The 18,399-nt window shown below is 42.4% G+C and overlaps 1 protein-coding gene across 1 annotated transcript; it reads left to right on the top strand.

The window, feature by feature from the left end:
* The first annotated feature begins 11,115 nt into the window (after positions 1-11,115).
* On the top strand, positions 11,116-17,766 carry adora1b (adenosine A1 receptor b). The gene is made up of 2 exons (XM_049582281.1): positions 11,116-12,187; positions 14,761-17,766. Exons 1-2 carry the CDS (start codon positions 11,847-11,849, stop codon positions 15,563-15,565), a joined length of 1,146 nt encoding a protein of 381 aa, XP_049438238.1. The 5' UTR covers positions 11,116-11,846; the 3' UTR covers positions 15,566-17,766.
* The last annotated feature ends 633 nt before the right edge of the window (positions 17,767-18,399 follow it).

The raw sequence follows: 18,399 nt of genomic DNA, 5'->3' as shown, positions 1-18,399 counted from the left end.
AAAGTCAGCTACGTCACTTTATAAACATTGCTTTGACACATATAGAAACGTGCAAATGTAACATATTCATGGTTTGCAGAAACAGATCATGCCAACATTTTCTCCTGATGACTGGGCTGATGAGCAGTAGTTATTTTAGATGTACAGTAAGTTTTCTGCACAGAAACACAAAAGAATGTACGTCAGCAACCAAATGATCTCCCTACCAGAGCTCATTTAACAAACACTGCGATGCCTGCTGCCAGAAAATCAATGCAAAATTAATAACAATGAAGGCCTAACTTTTTGTTCTAAGTGAGAGAGTAGCATTCACTTTATACCAGCACACAGCCTACAGACAGTTGGACAAACACTGAGGCACAAACGTTGGAGGCATCAGAATAAATTAGGAGATGAAATTTCTCAACCCATCTAATCAGCAGCATCCAGAATATGTTTGTGCTCGATGCATCATTCCCCAAAGTATGTCAGAGTCTGATTAGTGGCATTTCAAATTGTTATGCATGATAGACCAGTGTACAGTCCCAACCCAATTTCGTTGGTGATGGGAAACCAGAAGTCAAACACACTGAACACCTGAGCCTCTTGATGTACCCAGCTATATAGAATTAGGCTTGATTATTAATTCTTTTTTTCCTCACAGCCTCCAAAATCACTGAGCCAACATCAAAGAAGCCGAGCACAACGTCGTCTTCCACAGAGAGCCAAAACTACACGTTTGACCTACTTTTCTTTTACTTGTCAGGAAGTGCTTTTCCAGGGCGTCTTTTCAAAGGAACATCACAGCAAAGGGGGCCGACAACAGCCATGACTTAAAAGACACATTCTGAAACGATAAAGGCACAAGAGGCCGAATCAAGTCCTTTGATTTAGGATTGACCACCCCTTTTAAACAGATTAGATTCGGAGTTTTGTCATTAACCCACACATTTTTCCACCTCTCCCTCCATTTCCTTTCATCTCCTCTCTCATCTATCTAGTCGCTGCATAGAGCCCTAACTGATGCCTCTCTCCTACTCCTCTATCTAATTATATTCTCTCCCCCTTTCGCTGATTCTCCACCAGTTTCCTCTGTGTTGCCTTTATATGCAAGAGAGAGTTCACTGCTGTTGAGGCGAACAAAAACTAGAGGCTGATTTCAAAGGGAAGTGCTGACTTGTGTTTTGAAAGTCATAATTATTCAGGTCTGGCTTTATTTGGCTCGCTTTGTGGTCTAATTGTATAGTGTGAGGCTTGTTTATGCAGTAACAAGCGCATATGGAGAACATGCCATTACTTCCCTAATTATCACCTTTGTTGACAAATTAGAAAATTTGCAATCACCATCTGATATACTATAGAGCATCAATATTTCATGTGCAAGCTGTGATCGTGGGAGGCATGTTAGTATACATGCTGCTGTCAAAGTGCTTCTAATTGCTGTTGTGCAGCATTAATAGAAGCATGTGTTGGAAAAAAACATTGAATATGCCCTATCGTTATCCATAGGCCTTTTGATATGTTTGGAACCATGCGGAGAAATCAGACTAATCAAAAAGAAAATCTACATTGTTGGCATCAGATATGCTGGCTCATGGTGGCAAATTAAAAAATGAAATAAAAAAAAATTGCACCAAGAAGCACAAAGTTGAGTCAACTCATCCACCTTCATTAAACAGGATGTGGGTTTCTCACTTACATTCACACCTCTGTCTTACAAATAGCTCTGTATTTAATTCCATGACTGCTGTGTAGGCTGCTGCGGAGCCCTTTGCTGTAAAGTCATCTGTGGAGAAGCTGCAATGTTTTCTCCCAAATCAGCTGCTCATCAGTGAGAGGGATGGGCGACGCAGACTGGCTATTAAAAGTGTCAACATGCAAGGTGTGAATTATATATTTAACCTTAATACTTAGTGAGAGGCGGCGAGTGGCCCTTGCTGCTGTCTGTTTTTCTGTGTTTAGACGGACGGAGAGAGAGTCAAGAGCTCTGGGAGATGCAGCGGAACATTTGAGAGGCTCAGTGTTTTCTGCACAGTAATCTTATTTGGGGCTGGTGTAGGATGACGTGGAGGCGCTCTCCCCACAGAGCTGCATTATGGCGACTGTAGTTTGGGTTTAGCTTCTCTGTTGTAGTTGTCCTCCTCTTCACATACAAACACACACTCAACTCAAACACACACACAGACAAAATCATACTGGGGAGTCCCCTATTATGCCCCACCCAATACCGAAAGGAGAAAATATAATCTTAAGAGCAACCTACCTGAAAACATATAAACATCATTATATTGCATGCTAGCCAACTTTTCCACACAGGTAACTAAGGAGAAAGATATTGTTAAAGGAATAGGTTGACAGCTCAGGAAATATCCTCATTTATTGTTTGTTTTCCTGAGAGTTGGATAAAACAAACTATCTTATGTTACGCTCTCATGTTTATACAGTAAATATAAAGCTAGCAGCTGGTTAGCTTAGTTTAGCATAAAGACTAGAAGTAGTAGGAGTTCAAACTTAACAAAATCTGCCTACTAGCACCTCTACCACTTGGCATGTGATAATAACCCAAAGGGCACCCTGTGACATACTGAGACGTCCTAAGCTTTCAACCATCTCCGATGTAAACCCATCTGGGACAGTATTGGACATTGAGAGATACTGACGTAGTATAAAGAGCAACAAACTTGGAGGGAAGGGAGGTGGATGGGTCAAACAAACAGACTTTACCCAGGTGACGGCACTTTATGTTCCGTGTGAAACCAAACATTTATTTTTAATTTTTTAATTTTATTAATCCCCTAAGGGGAAATTCAATTTTTTCACTCCGTTGTCAATTACACACAGGTCCGAAATACACACATGCACAAAGTGGAGAGATGTCAAAGTGAGCGGGCATGCCCCATGGCTGCCTTGCTCAAGGGCACCTCGGCAGTGCCCAGAAGGTGAACTGGCACCTCTCCAGCCACCAGTCCACACTCCATATTTGGTCTGGACGGGTACTTAAGCAGGTGACCCTCTGGCTGCCAACTCAAGTCCCTATGGCTGAGCAACTGATGTCATGCTGTTTTAATGTAGTCAGTGTTTTTTTAACCCTAACCTGGTATAACTTACATAGGTACGACTCATTTGATACCAAATGTTAATGTTGTTTTAACGTAGCATTGCGTAACTTATATAAGTAAATGCATTACATCACTCATGTGATAAACAATATTTAGGTCACATTATGCACTTATTTTAACCTCAAACATGATGTTTTTTTCTAAACCCAACCAAATAGTTTTGTTGCCCAAACCAAACTGCGACCATTTGACACCATGTTACAATGTGTTTCACCCAGGAGACAGCTGTGCGTGTCATACAGACGCTAAAGGATGCGCTCTGTGTCAGTATGAGATGCCAAGGGTGAATGACAAAGTGTCGTTATTTGACGACCTTGGAATGAGAGCGGGCTGGGTTGGACTAGCTTACAACAATAAACCACAGAGACGCTCAGATTACAACACACACAGAGGTAGTGTGACTTCATTCTCTGCTTAGGATGCCATTACGCCACTAAATCTTTACATAGCAAATAGTTGTTTGGCGCTATATTTATGCTCTGAATATAGCATACAGAACCTTTAAGGTTTTTTTGTTGTTTGAAAAATTAAAGCTAAATTTTAAGAAAGGGATTTATATCACTTACAGGGTGAAGAAGGCTTTGAAACAGCACTTAAATCATAATATAGCTAGTATAAGTATAATTAAATTATTTGATGAATGTGAAATCATTCAAACAATAGATCATCTCTTTGTATTTGATGCATAGGAAGGTGGTCCAAAATGTCTTTAAAGGCTCAGGACCTCAGTATTTCTACACCCTGGCTCTTTTACTTGACAAAAGCTCATCAGTAGGCTGAAGCTGAAAGACTCACACATCAAAATATGCCAGTTTTGATCAAAGAGGGCTTTCTGTATGATAGCAGACAGCGAGCTGCCGGACTAGCTGTTGACATTTTTCATTTTCACCCTGTCGGCTCAGGCTTCAAGTGTGTGTGGTGGTTAATTTCACGGGCACACTGTGAGCGCCGAGCTGGTGAAATGATGCGGGTCAGCCAGCTGGCAGCTTTGAGAAGAGCTCTTACACTAAAATAAGTATGACCACAAGGTTGTTTTCTTTGAGTAAAGAAGAAAATCCAAGTATACCAAAGTACTTTTCATGTACAGTATGTCCTCCAGAAGAGACTCAACAGTCAGGACTCCAACTGGCTCAACTGTATTTTTTGTTGGAGTGAAAAGAAGGTGCATGTAGATGCTTTGACTATTTGCCTCTGTGTGATCCAGGGTATGTTGACCTGATTTCTCGGTATGCTAGAATTCTGATTTTTTTTTGTAAATGTCTGTAACTGTTAGATGTCGTGCTGCATGTCTTGGTCAGGACAAATTAAATAAAAGTAAAAATAAATTAGGGCTGACCTGAGTGGGTCGAAATTTTAGGCCTCGATCGTTGCAATGGTAATTGGTGTAAAAATCAGTATTTGAATGCTATGTTTATACATATTTATGTGTATGTGGGTTTTTACTTAAGTTGGCCCCGGATAAGATGCCCATTTTGGGCCCATACCCACTTGGTACCCAGATAGCCATAGCATAGCCCATGTTGGGCCCACTTAGGTAAACATAGCCATGTGGGCAATTGGCATGGGGCCAATATGGAGCTCATGGACAATCCCATATAGGGCCCATTTTTTTTAGCTCATTTACTAACCACATGGAGCCTACATACAAATGCTGACTGGGCATATATATGATGCCAAAAATTCTTAACAGCCTATACATTTATATAGTAATCCATCATATTCATTATGCTTTAGCATTGATTATTATTGAAAGACATTATTGTGAATCATGATTCTTACTCACTGTAATCTAACATCAGTCACCAGCAGCAGTTCAGCGTATTGAAACTGGGACAGTTTGACCACATGTGACAGGTTCACAGATAAGCTAGCAAGATGTTGAAAAAGTCAAGCAAAAGTCAAAAGCTCAAATATTTTTAACTATGTGAAGATGACCCACAAGAACTTGAGTGTCAGATATGCCAAAGAAAACTAGCATATCACAAATGTTCAAGGAACTTGTCAAATCAGAAAGTTTAAGTCACAGCTTTGCCATTTTGCAAAGTATTATTTTTTGGAGTTATTGTGGCTAATGATACTGTGACCTGCATGCTAACAAAGTGGCTAATTGTCACAGTGTTTTAGGTTTAAAAAAAATCTGACTTATGTCCTCCTCTCTAAACCCAATTGCCATAAAAACAATTCTGGCATTGTACATTTCTGCAAACCGCACACATGTTACATTTGCAAATTTTTTATCCCATAACAACACCAAGGTTAACGGAGCTGCAGTGGTTAGCATTGTCGTTTCACAGCAAGAGGATTCCTGGTTTGAACCCAGGGTGGGGGAGCCCTTCTGTGTGGAGTTAGCATGCTCTCCCCATGTCAGCGTGGGTTTTCTTCGGGTACTCCGACTTCCTCCCACAGTCCTAAGACATGTTGATTGGTGATCTAAATTGGCTATAGGTGTCAATGTGAGTGTGAATGGTTGTCCCTGTGATACTCTGGTGACCTGTCCAGTGTGTACCCCGCCTTTCACCTAATGTCAGCTGGGATAGGCTCCAGCACCCCCGCGACCCCTAACAGGATAAGCAGTTACAGAAAATAAATGAAATTAATGAAAATGAATGAGTGTGGTTCATGTTTGGTTTAGTATAGGCCAACATTTTTTTCTGGCAACTGGGCTGCCTCTCTTTCCCTTCTTGAAGCATCAGTTAACTGCGGATATTTTTCACTCAAGGTTCAATGCCTATATTCGGGAAAACACTAAAACAAATAAAATGGGTCACATGGCTATTGTAAAATATAATATTTGATAGATGCATTTGTCCTGCCGTTGGAATGTGCGGTATTTCAATCCAGACAGTCGTCTGTTCAAAGCTATAAAATCTGTCCTCTGTAGATGATGTCGCTGTCTGTTGTGTGCAGCTGTTTACTATGACCTTAAACAACATCAGCTTTAGTTTTGTAACATATTAATTGTGTAAACGCTGTTTGAGGAAATGAGCTGTGTTAATTGCTGTTAGTATAGAAACAAATTAAGCCTCCATGGAAGAGATAACAAATCTGTTTTTTTTTTCTTTTATTCTCTGTGACTCACCACTTTCTGGAGAATGTCCATGGAAATTACAGAGGGCCGCATTTATTCCCAGCAGCTATAATACTGTAGAAGCAGTTGGTGTGCTTGTTCAATTGTCCAGGGGATACAGGCTAGTGCTTAAGTGTTCTCATATTGCCTCCTATCTGATATTTTCATTGAAGGCTTTCTGAGCGACAGAACCAAGGCTATCCATCTTGTATTGTTTTTCTCGGAGTGTTCCTTGTAATAACACTGCAATTGTATTCCTCGATGGCCCCAGTCTTGTTTGAAATGGCTAAACTGTTTTCCTGGACGGAGCTAATAAGCCAAGGTCCTGAGTCCTTTTGTCAGTTTTAATAATGTTGTTGGTGTGTGGGTCAGCAGTCCACTGAGAACACCATCGCAGGGGCCTTTTTTTTTTTTTAAATGACTGAGCAATATTGTTTTTGAACCCAGTTCAGCAGACAAGACTCTGGGGAGGAAGACCCTATGTGATCTTTTCTAATTTGAATATGGACATGGCTCGGCGTTTGGTTCTTCATCCAGCCAGTTGAAGCCTTCATATAAATTATGTTTAATGAAGAGGTTTTTGTTGAAAGCAGTCGACCTCACAGCTGAACAGCTTTCTTTGCACCAGTCAAAATACTCTGAGTTGGGTGAAGGCCAGACATCTGTAACTGTTGAGACATCTTTGATTCTGGACAGGAAAAGAGCATTGAACTGTAGAATCTCATAAAACTAAAGCACACTGCACTTCACTGGTCACACATCCCAGACCGGCAAAATCTGACAAGCGTTTACTGAGCATTTCCTCTTTGCCTGACTCTATGGATGTGGCAGAATTGTCATGGAAGTACTCCGGGGTTGTTCATTTAAATTCATCCCTGAACAGCTTTGATAATACGAAAAGTCACGCTATTTTAGGCAGCCTGTATGAGATGCGGCAAACGTTTTATACTTCACACATTGTCAGGTTGCAGTCATGTCCTCGGTGAAAAACACTGACTGTGAAGAAGCACAAAAGACACTGTGAGGTCTGTGTTGGCCGTGTTGAGCATGACTGTGTTCCCTGCCTGCTCTGAGTCTCTAAGCTGCTGAAAGGATAAACACAATGAGAAAAAGGCCTGATTCATGATGTATGCCACTTTCCGGATCCCTTTTGCTACCGTGAACAAAGCCTCTTCTAACAGTGGAATTCATACTGATTGACATCTGACTGAAAAAGTGGAGAGAAGGAAGGAAACCCACCCCTGATGATGAGACTTTTATTTTTAATCTCTGAATTGTCAGCCATATTGTCCCAAGTGTGTTAGCTCACACCATTTGCTCTATTAAGATTGATATGCATTACCACCACGCTTATGCTCATTAAAATGTCACAAGTGTATGTGGTGCCAATCACCGCAAGCGGACCATATGGCCACCTCCATCCTCAAAGTATACTGGCTGACCGCTTTACCTCACGCTGATGTCTCTGACCCCGACACTGGTCACAGATGGAAACTGTCTTCATCAGCAGAGCTCCTGCTGACTGTTGGCCGTCCTGCCATCACACATCTCCCAGTGTTGACCTCAGTATTACCTTTAAGTTTTTGATTCACTCTGAAGCACATGCCAGCAGCCTTCTTCTATGAGTCAGTGGCTTCCAACCTTTCTTTAAGATGTGCCCCCGCGCCCCTATCAGATCAACACATTCTCACTCCAACCTTGTCACATAAAGACATTTGGTCGTGGACTTTCCACGTCCAGATACACAAAAGGTACCCAGGGTGTGCTGGTTGTTGACGTTCTGGGACAAAGTGTCAAATTATGCCTGTTAAATGAATTGTCTTCTTTCAAAACACACTTCTGTTTTCACAAGGAAATTTACAGTTTACATACAGTCTCTTTCAAAATAAATGCACTATGTCAGTACAACACCACAAATTGGCATTTCCCTTCATCAACACCACTGTTCATTTGAATTTTATGAATTTGCTGTAAACTTGATATTATTTAACACTTAGTCTCGCCACCAGACAATCAGAGATCTCTGCCTTCTGATAGTCTGGGGACACTCCTTTGTAAAGTGTGTTTAACACACCCGAGAAAACGGCCGGCAACAAAGCAACGCCTCTTGCATTTTTGAAAAGGACACGCCCTCCCGGAAATGTGCACTCCCCCTTTTCTCGTCTGCAAGGACACAAACACACAGAGAGCTTGAAAATGGATGCCGAGAGATTTAGCTCCGTTTTATCAAACATGTGCTCAGTCCACAAGATTGTGGAAATGAAGGACTAACAGTGACTTGAGCCATTTTGTACCGCTACACGTGTTTCTAGTCGGACTATGTTTATGAGCACAAGAGTTCAGCGAGCCACCGAAGGACCGCCCTGCGGATTTACTATTGGTTCTGCAACGTAGGGAGTTTTTTTTAAACTCTGAAATTGTATCCGCCCATCTAAACACAAAATCAGGGAGAAAGTCATCAGTCTTTAGTTAAGCAAAGCATCTAAAGACTGACTTGTGAGTCTGTTTAACACTATTCCCAGTGCTTTTGCCTAAAAAAATTCCATAATATTTTACTATATTTTTAAAACATTTTTGCATACAATTAAATTCTAAATGCTTAGGTTAGTTTGATCACGTTTGCATTTACTACTAGTGAGAGAAGTTGTATGTTAAGCTATTTCAATCATTTAGCCACTACTGTTAGCTAACTATTAAGAATTATTTCCTCGCTTGCAAAAAACTTCTCACCCACATTCGTGTTCAAATTACAGCTGACTTAATGTATGTATATACATATATACATATATATGTATATATATATATGTATACACACACACACACACACACACACACACACATATATATATATATATATATATATATATGTAGGTCTTGTTTACGAGTGAGGGTAGAATGGAGCGTGAGATGGATCTGCGGTTTGGTGCGGCTTCTGCAGTGATGCGTGCACTGCACCGGTTCGTCGTGGTGAAGAGGGAGCTGAGCTGGAATGTGAAGCTTTCAATTTACTGGTCCATCTACATCCCAACCCTCACCTGTGGTCATGAGCTCTGGGTTGTAACCGAAAGAATGAGATCACAGATGCAAGCGTCGGAAATGAGTTTCCTCCGTAGGGTGGCTAGGCTCAGCCTTAGAGATAAGGTAAGGAGCTCAGACATCCAGAGGGAGCTCGGAGTAGAGCCGCTGCTCCTTCGCATCGAAAGGGGTCAGTTGAGATGGTTCAGGCATCTGATCAGGATGCCTCCTGGGCGCCTCCTGCTGGAGGTGTTCCGGGCACATCCCACTGGTAGGAGGCCTCAGGGCAGAACCAGAACACCTTGGAGGGATTACATATCTCATCTGGCCTGGGCACACCTTGGGGTCCCCCAGGAAGAGCTGTAAAGGGTTGCTGGGGTGCTCTGCTCAGAACCGCTGCCCCAGCGACCCTGCCCCGGATAAGCGGATGAAAGTGGATTAATATATATAAATGTCTACTATGCATGAATTGTCAGTTATTGTTGGTGAACAAAAAAACACACACATTCAAACTTGGCCCCTCCTTCCTACACTGCTTGCACGTACACTGCAAGCTACTGTTGAGGGAATGTTACATTTGTTGTAATGGAAAAGCTGATACTTCAGCAAGCTAACTAGGTTCATCCTGTTTTTCAGTGCTCATCAGCAAAAGTGAAAGTGAAAGCCAACCACAGATTCACGACGCTGTGTCCACAGTTCCCATAGCTTCCTCTTTTTATTTTATTTTACCTTTATTTTACTAGGTTAGTCCCATTGAGATCAATGATCTCATTTTCAAGGGAGACCTGATTGGATGTGTGATGCTGTTTCGGGTTGAAGGCTACATGCTCTTAAATGACCCGAACACAGTGGAATGAGATTAAAAAAAAAGAGCAAAGAGCAGAGTCTGCAGATAAATACACTGCAACTCACCTCTAGCGGGATTAAATTGATTATTGAGAGGGTTTACTGATGCATTAGTCAATACATTGTTTTTTTTAAATCTTGCATAGTATAGGTCTACCTTTAATTATTTTTATTTAAATTTTTATCATTTATTTTCAAATTACAGGAGCTACACATCCATGTAACATTACCCTCTGGTAACTGGAGAAGTATCCTCAAGGGTAGCCCTACAAGTACGCTGTTTGGGAATCATTGATATAAGTTACAGTGAGTGAGCACAGTACACCATCTGGGATGCCTTCACATCCAGTCTCCACAGTCATTCCTGCACGGATGTGAAAACAGAGACCTTGCCAGGTCAGAGAGCTCATGCAGCTGCCTGCTGTTAACCTTTACACCCCAGGGAGAGAGCACAAGATGCCACTGCTGTACTGTATGTTCGCAATGCTTGGCTGCTTGAGTGTCATTGTGTCTTTCTCAGAAAGCGACAGGGTGGATTATTGTGTCACTGGGATTGTGCCCCTGAATGATGAAAGTCAGAAGCAGGAAATATTCTTCTGAGAAATGCTGATCAATAGATCTAAGCCAGTCATAAGGTTTCCAGTGTTGTTGTTATAGATTTCTCATTAGTTTGGAGGATAGGGCTGGCCTCAGGCTCAGAGTGGAGGTCTTTGAAGTCTGAGGCACATGAATATATTTAGAATGACCTGGATATCTATTTGTAGTTCAAATTTATGCTTCTCTTAGGTGTTTTGAATGAAATGAAGCGCAAATGAGGAAAACAGTGGGATTCATACTATGTGCCTCCACTGTTTACTCCGTCCCTTTTCACTCAGGGGATTGTATGTATGATCTTTGCCACTCTCAATAGCTTTATCTGTGTTATTTTTTCTGTCAGCTGTGGCAGTTCACTGCCTCACCTCTTATCAGAACAATGGGCCACCGAGCAAGGTCCATTAGCATTTGAAAGGGCGTGGGAGAAAGGCGTGTGTGCCATAATATAGAAAATGAGAATGAGTCCACATCACCTCTGCACTACCTGACTTCCTTGGGACGGTCCCACAGAAGGCTACAGCAGTGTTTGTTTATTACTGCGTGGAAAATGAAGCAGCTGCACCCACTGAAGGAATTAAACTGAGTATGTAGCATATATTTTACAGAAACAAAAACGACACATCTGAACGGAACAAAAAGAAAAAGGTGAGAAAACCGCACAGCTATATTCAGCAACTGCATTGTTGCTCAATACTGACAGCACAGTGAGGGGAGAGAACGAGGGAGCACCCGCCTGCGCAGGAGCTGCAACTGTGCGCGCTTTCATCCAGTAAAATAGCTGCTTGCTTTGTTAAAACCTGCATTTTTAAAATTAAAACGGGCACTGATGAAGCTGAAGCGCCGTCTTGGATGAACTGGAGCGCATGTGGAGGATGCTGCTCTCACCAGGAGCAGGTGCATTCAGCCAAGTGGAGGCGCAGGGCACAGAGCAGGAGCGACGCACAACGGGCACCGGACCACAACACCTGCTCCGGAGGAAAACCCTTCATGCTTAGATATGCTGTTGGTTCACGCGCTTCTCATCTCCAAAATAACTGGATTTTTGCTTGCAACTTATGTGTGGTAACCAGGAGAAGGTGGGCAGCAGGGCACTGATGGACGCACAGCCCATTTGGAAAATACTGTAGTGGGAAAAAAAAAAAACAAGGACTGCTCTGTTGGCTTCTCATAAGACTGCTTCACAGAAATCAATCTTGCTCTTATCAAGGACGGAATCATCTGCAAGGATGCCCGGAGCACTTTTATCAGCGCAGTCGCTCTACATAGGAATGGAGGTGGTGATTGCAGTCGCGTCTGTGATCGGGAATGTGATGGTGGTTTGGGCGGTGAAAATTAATAAATCGTTGCGAGATACCACGTTTTGTTTCATTGTCTCCCTGGCTCTGGCGGATATTGCAGTGGGAGCCCTCGTCATCCCTCTTGCCATTACTATAAGCATCGGACTCCAAACTCACTTTTACAGCTGCCTGCTCGTGGCGTGCACAGTGCTGGTGCTGACGCAAAGTTCAATCCTGGCCCTGCTGGCTATTGCAATTGACCGCTATCTCAGGGTCAAGATCCCGACCAGGTAATGAGGTTTTCACAACCCACACATGACAATGAAGAGGGGCACATTATTCTGTGCCACATGGAGAGGTTTATGGTGATGGCATTGTTTTGGCAGAAGTCAATACAGCTCCAGTGCTGTGCTCCTGGGCATTGATTGGGTCTTGTTTCACTTCACAGGATGGCTCCATTCTGCCAGTCCCTTTATGTGCATATAGATCTGACTCACCAGTATACTGACATGACAGCTAACTAGGGCATGGCTGATCAGCCAACAGCTTTAATTACTCCCTCTGTCCTCAAGATGCTTATATGTGTGGAAGAGTACAGTGGCAGAATTATTACATTTAGGGGTGGTGTGTACAGGAGACACGTGTTTTGTATGTTTCTGGAGGGCACAAGAAAGGTCAAGTTTGCTGTCGAAGATGTTCCCTCTTTGTATTTTACACCACCAGTGGTTTATCATGCCAGGCTGGAACAAAAGATTGAGCAATGGTGCTGAAAGACTGAAAAGATAAGGCTAGTAAAAGAAGGGAACGTATTGTCTGAGAATATTGTCTGTGATAGCCTCGAACTTTAATCTCCTGTCTAAGACTCCACTAAGTCTTCCAGGCACAGGCATAGATTGCAGGGGACACGCAGGGGACACGCCTCCCCTCAGTACAACATGTGCATTCGCCCCAGTAAAATATGACAGTAGCAGAGGACTTTTATTTTGGACGAAATTTTAAGACATTTTCACCATAATAAATGCACAACAATTCCCGGAATGCAAGTCACAATGTCCTTTGGGTGGGACCTTGATCCCCTGATTTCATGTTTAATGTTCAGTGTTGCTTCCAGGGTTACAATTGCAGTTTTCCAGAAAATTTAGATTTGACTAATTATTCTTGTAAAACCATCCAAGCTTAATGATGAATGCCACAACAGCTGTCACATCAGTGAGTCCTTGTCCCAATTAGAGCTGTTCCAACACTGATACCAGTTTTGGAAAAGCCTCTGATACTGCCTAAAATGCTGAATCGTGTATTGGCGAGTGTTTGCACCCATCCAATACCATGCAATTTGAATTTAAATTTAAATTTAAAATCACAGTTTTCAGTTCTTCATCATTGTGGCTCTGAAACAGTGGCCTACACAGCAAGTTGTGCTGTATAGGCCACTGGCAACTGCTGTTTTAGAGCCGCAAAGAAGAAGTGGTTTCTAGTTAATGGCATAAAATTTCAGCAATTTGGCAATATTATACACTGGAAAGTCCTACCAGTAAAAAGGCAATGAGTATGCGAGGCTTTAGTTTTGAGGAGTGGCACCAGGGTTGCTTCCTACTAAATTTTGGCTGCACTTCTTTTTAAGGAATTGTTATTCATTCCTATGACTGACAGCTGAGTTTAAAAGAAAGTTCTCTGCTTTTATTCTCTGTATGTGTTCGTTCATGTTTTATAAAGGGTTTAACCTGAGCCATTCCATACAACAATGATAACAACCATTTCACATCCATACAAGATTAGTGGTTCACAGCTGTTATTTATATTATTTATATATTTTTTTATGCAGTGGTATGGAATTGGTACTTGGTATCAGCTGACTCACAAGTCCAGGTATTAGAATCAGTATCAAGAGGGAAAATATGGAAGTGGGACATGTCTAGTGCCAGTGTTTTTTAAATTCAGAAACTCTCTCACTTGGGAGTTGCTCCTGCTGCTCCCTCCCACAACTTCTATTTGTTATCAAGAGGGAGAATCTTCTCTGTTTTTCCCCCACATTTCCTGCTGTTAGATTAGTCTCTGATCTCCTCTGAGCAGACCGGCTTCCAGGCTCTGTGTGTGAATAATGATCTGCATGCTGTACTTCACACGCAGACTCAACTTAACACATACATCCCTGATCGATACTAATCCGAAACATGGCAGTGGGCTAAATTGCAGGGTTTTGCTTCAAGCTCCACTTAAGCAAAGGTCATGTTATTGTAATGCTAATATCTCCCCTACAATTACCACAACCAACATTGTAAATGTCAACTATTACTAATCAGAAAGGGAGAAATCGTTGCTTAGCTGGATCAGATAAGTGATTTCCTGCCTCTAGGCTTGTATCAGGCTGAGATGTCATTTCTTGATCACAGGACAGCAGTGATAAGATTTTACAGTCTTTGCACCTTTTATGTTCCTCTGTCTTCTGCTTATCCATTAACACTATAAACAGTGAAAAAGCCAGACCTGTAAATCCTGTTGTAGCATGCCAAGTCCTGCAGCTTGTGTCCACTGCACTGCTGAAATAAATTAGCAGATAATATTGAGCCAATTGTAAGAACCATAATTCAGTTTTGCCCTAAACAAAAGAGGCATGGAAAGCAGCAGTGCTGCAAAGAGCAAGGTTTACTGATAAGGGTTCACAGACACTGTCTTGTTCACGTGGAAATATGTGCTGTGTAGAAATGTGTGTTGCGTGTCCTGGGGCTTGTGGGTCTCTTTCTTTTGAATCGCACGTTTTGTCAGCCCAAGGGCACTGACAAAATGAAAAATTAAGTAAATAGGAAAGCCTGCAGGTCCGGATGCTGTGAGAGAACGTGCTGACACAATGCTGTTTTGTTTGCAGGTACAAGCGGGTGGTGACCCCTCGGCGAGCGGGGCTGGCAGTGGTTATATGCTGGACAGTGGCCTTCATCGTGGGGCTCACCCCCATGTTAGGCTGGAACAACCTGAAGCGCCTCCAGCAGAACGGCTCCATCAGCTCTGACCTCATCATCACCTGCCAGTTTGAGAACGTCATCAGCATGGACTACATGGTCTATTTCAACTTTTTCGGCTGGGTGCTGCCGCCGCTGCTGCTCATGTTGGTCATTTATGCAGAGATCTTCTACATGATCCACAAGCAGCTTAGCAGTAAGAAGTTCACCACCAGTCACGCAGACCCCAACAAATACTACGACAAGGAGCTGAATCTTGCTAAATCGCTGGCTCTGGTTCTTTTTCTCTTCGCCATCAGCTGGCTCCCCCTCCACATCATTAACTGCATCACCCTCTTCTGCCCTGAGTGCAACAAGCCTATCGTCCTCCTCTACATCGCCATCCTGCTCACCCACGGTAACTCCGCTGTCAACCCGATTGTCTACGCTTTCCGTATTAAAAAGTTCCGATCGGCCTTCAGGAAAATCTGGCAGCAATACTTCTGCTGCAAGGACACACCAGCTCTGGAGATACAGCCCAGCGACAGGAAAGAGATGCCCAACCCAGAGCAACAACAGGCGACACCACCACAGCCTCATCAGAAGGACATCCAAAACTCTGATCCACCACCTGAGCAGCCGCCTCCACCACCTGAGCAGCAGCAGGACCAGAGGACCGAGCCACCCCAACAACCTAAAGAACATCCGCCTTTACTGGAGCAGAACGCAGTCTAAGCTGAGAAACAGAGCTTATTTGTTGGCTGGGAAAGTAGCGATCAGTGCACAAGCATTGGTTCTCCCCTCATTTGAATGTAGTCTCATGAGGAGCATGAAGTGCTACGGTGATGTAGTGGCTGAGGCGACTTGGATCAACAATCTAAAACACTGGAAGATCATTTAACTTTACTCAGGAGGAGTGGATTACTGATAGTGTGGTCAAAGCAAAAAAAAAGGCAAAAAGGGTATTATAAACTTGCAATAATTGAAATCTTTTTGATAGTGGCTGTCTATCTTAGTAACAGATGGAAGACATTAAGCTTTAACTGTTATGTCATTATGGTCAAACAGTCTGTGTGAACATTAGTTATTGTGGTCGGTCAGTATCAGATTATGTTTTAACTTGCTATACAATGAATGTTTATACATTCATAAGAGCAGGTTCATCTTACTACTGTAATACTGTGTGCATCATTAAACTGACAGTGGCTAAAGAACATGAATGTAATAATAATGTAAATAAGAGGCTACAGCAGCACAGCTTTGAACGCTCATCTCTTCTTCAGGGTCTTAATCGCACAACAGTGGTGGAGCAAGTGGCACTATGGGAGAGATTTTTTTGCAGCATGGAGGTGTGTGTGTGTGCTGATAGAAGGGGTTTTGTAATCCCTTACAATCCCTTAACTCTTCTCCATTGGAGTCCCTCAGCGGATCCAGCAGCCCTGTTCCATTACTGAGGAGATGGACAGGGATAAGGAACAAGCAGCTGGAGGGAATGGGAGGTTTTAACCTTTTAGAAGCTGCGTGCAGGAGACTCACGGCTGCAGGACGACAGCTACTCATGGGGGAGAGAGACAAGATGCACTTAAAGCTCATGCTTATCCAGCCTCCATGCCAGCTGGTGGTAGGAGCTGGGTTTTCCTTTTTTTCCCCCCGCTATGAGGGGCGATGATAACTGTTTCACAACCTACCACTAGGAACAGTGGCTTATGGCCTTATTCAGTATTTTAATTAGTACAGGCTGGACTGGAAAAGACAACCTGACGATTGTGAGTATCTTAATACACTGTAAGCTCAACATTTTGCATAATGCCAAACTGGGTCATCTGTAGACTAGTAATTCAGAAATGTTCAATGCCACTGACATAAAAACACTGTATGAGAATGTAAAGTTATTCTGTTTTGTCTCTTGTAAAGACTCAGAACTCCGGCCAAGACAGCTCATTGATGTTCTCCTAAGTGGGTGACAATCTCTTATGTAAGGTTAAAGGTCCATTGTGTAGGATTTAGAAGGATATATTGGCAGAAATGGAATATAGTGTATTGGCTTTAGCTTATGATCACCTAAAAATAGGAATCATTGTGTGTCTGTTACCTTAGAACGAGCCGTTTATATCAACACAGGGAGTGGGTCCTGGCCCACGGAATCCGCCATGTTCCTACAGTAGCCCAGAACTGACAAACCAAACACTGGCTGTAGGTGGGTCCACTCCTGTTTTCCAGATTTTGCATTGACCACTGTAGTTAGCAGCCCCTCCAAAACAAGCTGAACAGCACTAGAAAACACTGATTTTTCTTTTTTACATGAAGCTGCTTTATTCAGTGCTTTTACCAGTTGTAATCATTGGGTCCATTTGTTTTGGTGGAAAAGACCTCTGTGGATATTTCAGCATCCGCTCAAAACCTCTTGAACAATAAACACTGAAGGAATCCTAACCGGGAGTTCACGCTCGGCACATGGGAGAAGTTTCATCTGGTTGCAATCTGCAATCCACACCACTAAATGCCACTAAATCCTACACACTGTACCTTTAAGACATTTTCTATCACGGTCTTGACAAGCACGTCTTGGGAACAAGCAGGCAGTGAACATTATGATGCTTCGATGGCCGTGAAGACGGTGTCAAAAGAAACCTTAATGCAATCCACAGCACCTGTATCTTGATATGTCTACAAAGTGTATAGGCCAGGTGGACTGTACATAACACACACTTGAGGAAAAAAAAAGATGAATAAATGTATAACATAATGTTCGTCTTACAGGTAATGCTATTTACAACCGAAGTTTACAGTTATGATTCCAATAGAATAGTGAAATACACATATTTGTGATATTATTATTTTATGTTATCTCATGGCTTGAATGAATGACTTCTGATGCAAATGTGACTACTGAGCACTGAGCAAATGTTGCAGCATGCAACAGTAAATACATTTTGAAGGAGACATAATGCCACCCGGATTATGTTTTTCTATTAACATAATGAGAAAATGTAAATTTGCAAAAAATGTTTATATCAGAACAATGTTCACTGGCAACATATTTCATTTGTTTCTGCAAAAATATCCAGTGTGGCAGTGCAATATCTGTGACTGCTGCATTATTTAAGTTTTTATGGTAATGTTTAGGCAACACTTGGGTTAATGTCAGGGAGAGACCGTAATCTTTGTTTAACACAGGAAAATTCAGCAGTCATTTAAGGCACCAGACACAAATGATTATCAGCATTTAACTGAAACCACAGTCTTCCTCTTACTTTAACCAAAGTGCCTTTTTTGCCTAAACCACAGACAGGAGTCTGGATGACAACCCCAGACTATGGTGTCAAAGTTGTTAGGTTTATATGCCCAACACCAGAGGCGGAGATGTGGGGGGGTGGCATCTGGGGTCCAGCCCTGAATGTTTTTTAAAAGGCTAGAATCTATGCCTAAAAAATCTAATCTCATTGAGTAAATGTTCTTCTGTTGGCCTAATATTCAAGTCAGAGTATTGAAGACCACATTTACTTGGCTTGGATTCAAATGAAGCAGATTTATCAGATAAACCATCATTTGGTAAACTCCACTCAAGC

The sequence above is a fragment of the Epinephelus fuscoguttatus genome, linkage group LG7 (assembly GCF_011397635.1).
Source record: "Epinephelus fuscoguttatus linkage group LG7, E.fuscoguttatus.final_Chr_v1".
Classification (NCBI taxonomy): Eukaryota; Metazoa; Chordata; class Actinopteri; order Perciformes; family Serranidae; genus Epinephelus; species Epinephelus fuscoguttatus.
The sequence above is the reverse complement of the archived record's forward strand: the minus strand, read 5'-3'. Positions and strand labels throughout refer to the sequence as shown.

Excerpts from the sequence above, each read along its gene's own strand:
- adora1b (XM_049582281.1), top strand. The coding sequence starts at position 11,847 with ATGCCCGGAGCACTTTTATCAGCGCAGTCGCTCTACATAGGAATGGAG. Across the intron at positions 12,188-14,760 it reads AGGGTCAAGATCCCGACCAG|GTACAAGCGGGTGGTGACCC; the intron begins GTAATGAGGTTT and ends TTTTGTTTGCAG.